At 34.0% G+C, this 7,882-nt stretch overlaps 1 protein-coding gene across 3 annotated transcripts; it reads left to right on the top strand.

Annotated features, from left to right (window-relative positions):
• Positions 1-1,022: 1,022 nt before the first annotated feature.
• Positions 1,023-4,635, top strand: LOC145161155 (G-type lectin S-receptor-like serine/threonine-protein kinase At4g27290). Of its 3 annotated transcripts, none has more exons than XM_079080610.1 (8): positions 1,023-1,201; positions 1,470-2,684; positions 2,826-2,969; positions 3,129-3,283; positions 3,365-3,575; positions 3,671-3,908; positions 3,978-4,128; positions 4,197-4,635. In XM_079080610.1, exons 1-8 carry the CDS (start codon positions 1,159-1,161, stop codon positions 4,482-4,484), a joined length of 2,445 nt encoding a protein of 814 aa, XP_078936736.1. In that variant the 5' UTR covers positions 1,023-1,158; the 3' UTR covers positions 4,485-4,635. The 3 variants fall into 3 exon arrangements, with proteins under 3 accessions (XP_078936736.1, XP_078936734.1, XP_078936735.1); XM_079080609.1 differs by having other exon boundaries at positions 1,185-1,201; positions 1,364-2,684; XM_079080608.1 differs by having other exon boundaries at positions 1,040-2,684.
• The last annotated feature ends 3,247 nt before the right edge of the window (positions 4,636-7,882 follow it).

The following is a 7,882-nucleotide window of genomic DNA, read 5'->3' as shown; positions in this document are numbered from 1 at the left end:
GGAGTCTTACCAGATGAAGGTTGTTTGACACAGATCCGGCGACAATGGCTCAGTCCACCAGCAACCCCTCCCCTCTCTCTGGCAAATATAGCTAGTGGTAGAGATCTTTAGATGCCCATTTTGAGGCAGGTGTCATACCTGTGGTTTCAGTGGTTTCAACAGGTGGCGATGGTGGTTGGTTTTCCGATTTATGGAAGATATGGACGCCCATTGAAAACACCGTCGTGAAGCGGAAGCGCCGAGAAATTTCAACAAATGCCCATCAGAGCTTTTGAGCCATGTTTTCTGAATTATGGAAGATACAACAAGATGGGTTGAAGATGAAAGGTGGGGAAGAAGATCCGAGGAGAAAATTCTCGTGTGTGTATGTATGCGTGTGTGAGAGAGAGAGAGCATTAGTGGGGGTGGACCCATTTTATTCTTTTTCTTTTTTAAATAATTATTTAAATATTAAAAGAAATAAGAAAATGTAAATAGAAATAATAAGAGCAAAATAGTCATTTCAACTTTTTGATGACCAAAACCACGGAAAAATCTTAATTTTGTACCTTCAATGCAAGTCGGAAACTTTTTGGATTTTATCCAAATTTTTTCAAAAACCACAGGGACCAATTTTGCAGTTTTGTAAAAAAAATAGCAAATGAGAATTAAATTCACCTCGAACAGGAAGAAAAAAAAAAAAAAAAAAAAAAAACATGCTTTTTACATATAAAAGGTAAGGCATTGATTTTTCAAAAAAAAAATGCATGCTTTTTACATATAAAAGGTAAGGCATTGATTTTTTTTTCGTCAAAGATAATAGAACCTATGACATAGACGGAAAAGGTAAACGCTGTCAATGGGAGGGATGGAGACCACAACTGAACCTATCATGGACCCTTCAAGTGAAAAGAAAATTAGGGATGAAACCTGCATATTATCCAAAATCATAGGGACGATTTATGTAACTTACTCTAAAAATTCAGGATGTCACAGCGTCATTGTAAATCGATCAAAACCGGCTAACTGCAGCAAAGTTCAGAAAGTTCAGATGTAGTTTTTAAATTACTGATATTTATTTTCAAATTACTGATATTTATTTTCAAAGTGCAAAGAGGATTGATTTGTAGGGTTTGAAGTTTGAACAGAGTATCTAAAGTATTCAATTTGAACAGTTCAATGAGAATTAGATATGCTCAATCATCTGTAGATCAAAACACAGGTAAGAACATGTACTATCAACCGTAAAGTTGAAGTCTTTAAATTTCCAAGACGCATTTTTTTTAATAGAAACAAATTTATTTTTGGCCGCCTTTGTTCCTTGGCAATAAATGGCATCGCAATCACAATTATTGGGTCCTATTATGTCTTCGCTCCACGCCAGACAACATTTTCTTGAGGAACAACAGTAAAATCGTTAATGGAAGGCCTTTTCACAAGTTTATTGTTCGCCATGTCATTGTTCTTGCTCCTGCCAATTTCTGTTGCAGTAAACATCATAGCTGCAAATCAAGGCGTCAAAGATGGTGAGACCATCGTTTCAACTGGAGAAATGTATGAACTCGGCTTCTTTAGCCCCGCTAACTCCAACAATCGATACTTGGGAATATGGTTCAAGAAGATATCAACGGGTACAGTGGTATGGGTTGCTAACAGAGAGTTTCCGATACCTAATAAAACAGGCACCCTCAAAATCAATAGAAAGGGACACCTGTTGCTTTCCTGCTGTGGCGATACCCTAATTTGGTCATCCAATTCCTCCGCGTTTGTCAGGTATAATAACAATCCAGTGGCACAACTTTTGGATACTGGAAATTTTGTTGTAAAAGATGGTAGTAGTAGTAGTTCTAATAAGTCAAATTTCTTATGGCAAAGTTTTGATTATCCTGGTGACACTTTGTTAGCTGGAATGAAACTTGGTATGGACTTTGTAACAGGCATAAACAGGACCTTGACATCATGGAAAGGTCCCAATGACCCTTCTCCAGGTCAGTATGTAGATTATGTAGATACAAATGGATATCCACAAATATTTTTGATGCAAGGTTTAGTTATAAATGTAAGATTTGGACCATGGAATGGCATCAGGTTTAGTGGTTTGCCTAATGAGATGCCGAATCCAATTTACTGGGTTGACTTTGTTGTCAACCAGAAAGAAGCATATTATATATTTGAACTTAAGACTTCAGTTGTTCAGTTGATACGTTTGAAATGGGATGGAAGCATAGCAATGTGGCATTGGAACAATCGAAGTCAAAATTGGGTTGTGTATACAAGTGGTCTGATTGATAGTTGTGGTCGCTATGGAATCTGTGGTCCTTATGGAAGCTGTAACATCAACAGAAATCCTCCCTGTAGTTGTATGGAAGGTTTTGAACCAAAAAAACCAGAACAATGGAACATAGCAGACTGGTCTAATGGGTGTAAGCTCCAAAGTCCTTTAGATTGTAAGGGTGGGGATGCCTTTCAGAAAGTTACTAAAATGAAATTTCCTGACACGCGATATTCATGGTACGATAGGAGCATGACACTTGGCGAGTGTGAGATAGCCTGCAAGAAAAATTGTTCTTGTACAGCTTATGCAAATTTAGATATCAGAAAAGGGGGAAGTGGATGCTTACTATGGTTTGGTGAACTGATGGATCTTAAGGTCATTGCAGAGAATCAAGATCTTTACATAAGAATGCCTGCATCCCTACTAACAGGTAAACACATTTCTTCAGAATGGTGCATGTTTTTAGTCTAGGTTTTATGGAATCTAATGAATAAACTTGATACCACAAACTACCTCTTCCCTTTACAATGAATAAACTGTTTGCTAAACATATTACATTTTGTAAATGAAGGTCCTACAGTTCCCCAACCTGATTTCAATAGCAAGATTCAAGTACTCACCATAGTCTTGCCAATTTTAGCTGTCTTGATTTGCCTGTCTGTAGCAGTGTATGTTTTCAGCATGAAAAAGAAAAGGTCTTACATGAAAGCAAGAGGTAAGGCAAATGAGTCACTTCAATGCTTTAATAAATGATTCTTTTATTCAGAAAAAATGTAAACCATGCGGAAGAGTACATCTTCTTGTTTCTCTTATATATATATATATATATATATATATATATATAATATTAATAATACAACATATCACTTTCTAGGTCGAAGGGTACACTCCATTGATAGACATAATTCAGATGTAGAGAAGGAAGATCTAGAGCTGAATTTTTTTAGCTTATCTATAATAACCAAGGCTACCAATAACTTCTCAATAGACAATAAGCTTGGAGAAGGTGGCTTTGGTCCTGTTTACAAGGTAAGTTCTTGCATTGAATTATAGCTTTGCTCAGTTAACAGAAAAAGTAAAGCTGATCATATTCCTGACCATAATCTTTAGGGAGTGTTGGAAACCGGACAAGAGATAGCTGTGAAGCAACTTTCTAGAACTTCTGAACAGGGTTATGATGAGTTCTACAATGAAGTTGTTTGTGTTGCTAAACTTCAACATCGGAATCTTGTGAAGCTTGTTGGATACTGCATGGATGGAGATGAAAGGATCCTGATTTATGAATACATGTCTAACAAAAGCCTGGACTTACTTCTATTCGGTTCAGCTCTTTCATCATTCTATTATTTTCATTTTAAAGTAAAAGTAGTCTGTTAAATCTAAATCTAAATCTATATGGTAATCTTGTGTTGGCAGATGAAACCAAAAGTTGTATGCTTGATTGGGGTCAACGTTTTTGCATCATCAATGGGATTGCTAGAGGAATGCTTTATCTCCACCAAGATTCTCGCCTTCGAATCATACACAGAGACCTCAAAGCAGCCAATATTCTGTTGGATCATGACATGAACCCTAAAATATCAGATTTTGGCCTTGCTAGAGAGTTTGAAGGAAACCAGATTACAGCCAAAACGAAGAAAGTGGTTGGAACATAGTAAGTATCTAAATAATGTTCACCATTGGGTTCGTTTTCTTATCTGTCATTCTTTTTGGTGTTTTATAGTGGTTACATATCACCCGAATATGCACTTCACGGGCGTTTCTCTATAAAATCAGATGTGTTTAGTTTTGGTGTTTTGGTGCTGGAGATAGTGAGTGGGAAGAAAAACAGAGAATTCTCACATGAAGATCTCAGTGATAACCTTCTTGGACATGTAAGTAAATCTCATGGATTAATTATCTTCTTTTGAAAATATTTTATTAACTTTTTGGTTTCATTCAGGCATGGAGACTATATACAGAAGGCAAGTACCTTGACCTAATGAGCCCATCTTTGTGCAACTCGTGCATTATCTCAGAGGTGAAAAGATCAATACATGTTGGGCTATTATGTGTACAAAATCATGCACAAGATAGACCAACTATGTCCTCTGTGGTTATGATGTTGGGTGGTGAGGGATCACTACCTCCACCTAAACAACCTGCTTTCTTTGCTGAAGAAGGTTCACGTCAGCACTACACTTTTTCAGATGTTGATGAAGCAACTATAACATTGTTAGATCCTCGGTAGGAAATATGTATTCATATGCCAAATAGTAATGTATATTTAGTTTTGACACATTCTTCTCCTACACCATTAGTGGTTTTTTTTGTGTATTATGTATCATTAAGCTGCATGCTTTTGTCAGTTGTATCATATTTGAGTATGCCTTTTCCTTTCATGGGTATTATAGTGGCCACAACACAACAAAGCACACAAATACACATTACATGGGGTATGACTATATTGTATATGATCGTTACTCTTAGTGAAGTTGGTTGTATGCCAATGTCATTAGATGTTAGTGTATTAATCTATATTGACCGGCTTTTCTCCTTCTATTGGTGTATTAATACTATCCCAGTATCCCTTTCATGCTATCTTTGTAATTACTACAAAATCAAAACATAAGAGTGTTCATTGCAAATACATTTTCTACTTTTTAGTTCTTTTTTTTTTCTTCATACCAGAAAGAACAGGCTGCTCTTCTTTATCCACCACAACCTATGTAGTGGATGTGATCAGGTTATTGTGTCAATTACTCGTATGGTCTGTTGCAAGTGTTATTGATAACTTATAAGATTGTTCATGTTTGTTTTCTTTGTAATTGATTTGTTCATATAGTTCTAATTACTACTTGTTAAATGTAACTTGAGAAGTGACGACCCGAATGCATATTGACCCAATGGAACAAAGTAAAGAAACCCGACACAGCTAGGCCTGACCTTATTCTGGTTATGATTAAGTGTTGTACTTTGCATATATAATACGACTGATAGTTAGGGTTTTATTGTACTTTAGGTTTTCAAGCTTGTTAATAAAAAAACTCTCTGTGGACGTAGATCACATGACTAAACGATGTTAATGATATGGGTACATCTACCCTTTGACACTAGAGACCAGAGAATATGAGTGAGAAATGTATAAAGATACTAGATACAAAGGTAGGATTCCATAACTCAAGCATGTAGATTTTGATTTATGTGAGCCATGTGTCCTTGGCAAATAGAAAAATGTTATCTTAATGAATATGAGAATGTCACCCAAGATTGGGAAGTTGGAGTGTTTTATACTGATATGTATGTCCCTATATCACTTTTTTCAATAGTAAGTATCTTATAATTACTTTAGAGATAAGAGAGACCGAGAACGCAAAGGAGAGTAGGAGTTTTAAAACTACTGATGAAGTGTATATATTCAAACACTAAACTGTTAGAAGCTCCACTAGATAAAGAAGACTTCCCGATACATACTCTCCATTAACAAACTATTTTTTGTCGACTGAGAATGATGAGATGAATTCATTTGATAAGATTAATATGAAAAAAGCACCGCATAATAAGTGGATGTTCACGGAAATTTATGAGCATGATGATAACAAATTATACAAGTCTAGATCGGTGCTTGCAACTTGAAAATGGAGTTTATTATTAAGATATACTAGTTTATAACCCGTGGGAACCACAGTTATAAAATTAATTAAACTTTAATAGTAAAAACTTAAAATTATTAATCACTTATTTTAAATAAATTATTAATTAAGAGATTTTTTAGTTATATAAAATTATAATCATTGATTTAAGTAAATATGTAAAAATATATCACTTTATAATTTGTGTTAATTTTATTTTAATTTTTATTCTAATGTTATCAATTTAATGTAATTAGAGTGGGAAATTTAAAATTTAAAATTTGAAATGGAGAATCAATAAGTTGACAAGTGACATGCATTAATTACGAGACATAATAGAGTGCCACATGGCAAAAACAAAATATATGCATTAATTATAAGGCCTAATATGATGACACATGTCAAAAAGAGAATAAAACTATTCTTTTATTAGAATAAGTATTTTACAAGTTGCAAAGATGGTCACTATCTTATAGGTTTTAGACGTAATAGTTGCAGAAAAATTACATCTAAAAGCAATAAGGTCGTAAAATAAAAAAATGAAAAATGACAAATATAGCCACTTTTCTTAAAATTTTCCACAAATTAGCCAAAGATTAAGTTTTTTTTTCAAAAATAACCACCCAAACACAAATAAGGCTAACACTATTGTGGTTTCATCAAGTGGGCTACATAATCATGGTTCGTCTACGGTTTCGTGGCCTATTTGTCCATTATATTTTAACCCTAACAAAAATTCTACCTCGTTTTTTACAATCCAAAACTATGAAAATTATCTCGGTGACAAAAGACGAGGTTTCGATTAACATTTTTGTAAGTACTTATATATTTAGCTTTTGTAAACTTTCTCATCTCAATACCTAAAGAGGAAAAGTCTCTTACCATATCTATAACATAATACACTGGAAGCAATTTTAATGGATTTTTTGCTCACCACGAACTATATAATACATAAGGGTTACAATACTCTATGATTCATTTGTGAAAAATCAACTTTAGTAAAATGAGAAAATGAATTATCGTTTTGTATTCAATCCTACAAGAACACCTTATAAAGCGGATGTAATTCTTAAGATATAGGATATACCGGATTCTCCTCATACAAATTCAACATTTGGGGATTAGGAGAGAATCTTTCCGCCTATCATATCAACATGGTGCCAATCCGGTTACAAAAGTTTGATGAGCTCTTTGCCTAAACCTTAAGATGAAGTATGATCCGACTAAAAAGTTACAAAAGTAAGGAATGTGATCTACATGACTGTAAGATGTATTTTGTTTTTGAAGCCACCGGAGTTCAAATGATCAGGAATATCATTTCATTGAATTTGATTTTCACAAATGAATAAGAGTGCTGTTGTAACCCTCATGTTTTATATTGTTCGTGAGGTCTATTTGCATATTTTATTATTATTTGGTCATGTAAAAGTTTGTGAATATTTATTTTTCCAGTAGATTTTTGTTTTATGTGGAAAACATGAGTTGATGTAAGATAACTCTTCATAAATTGTCTTTACGGTTTCCCAAAATATCAATTTTAGTCTCTAACTTTTTTGTCTTCAAGGATGGTCCATGTGGTTTAAAACTTTTCATAGATAGTCCATATGGCTAACACTTCTATTTTGGTCCGTTAAATCAAAACACGTGCATGGTATATGAGAGAAAAATCGTTTTTTACAAACCAATGAACCATTCATGAAGTTTTAAATAAATAAAGAACAAATGTTCATAAATGGTCCATATTGTTTTACAAAATATCAAATTTAGTCTCTAACTTTTTTTTTGGCCTCATGAAAGATCCTTATGGTTTCAATTTTTATCGTGGTTGGTCTCGGAATCATATAAAATGACTTCTTTACCCTTTTTATTTTATTTTTCTATTTTTTATTGCAACAATTAAAAAAGAAAAAAATATAATATACCCCTACCCCTACCCCATCCCCATCCCCACCTCTCATTCTCTTTCTCTTACAATGATCATCTTCAGTAGGCCACCATAAACGTTCCCCGTTGTTTT

Source organism: Lactuca virosa, chromosome 2 (assembly GCF_052849685.1).
Source record: "Lactuca virosa cultivar CGN04683 chromosome 2, Lactuca_virosa_CGN04683_v6, whole genome shotgun sequence".
Taxonomy (NCBI): domain Eukaryota; kingdom Viridiplantae; phylum Streptophyta; class Magnoliopsida; order Asterales; family Asteraceae; genus Lactuca; species Lactuca virosa.
Note: the sequence above shows the minus strand (reverse complement) of the source record. Positions and strands in the feature narration are given on the sequence as shown.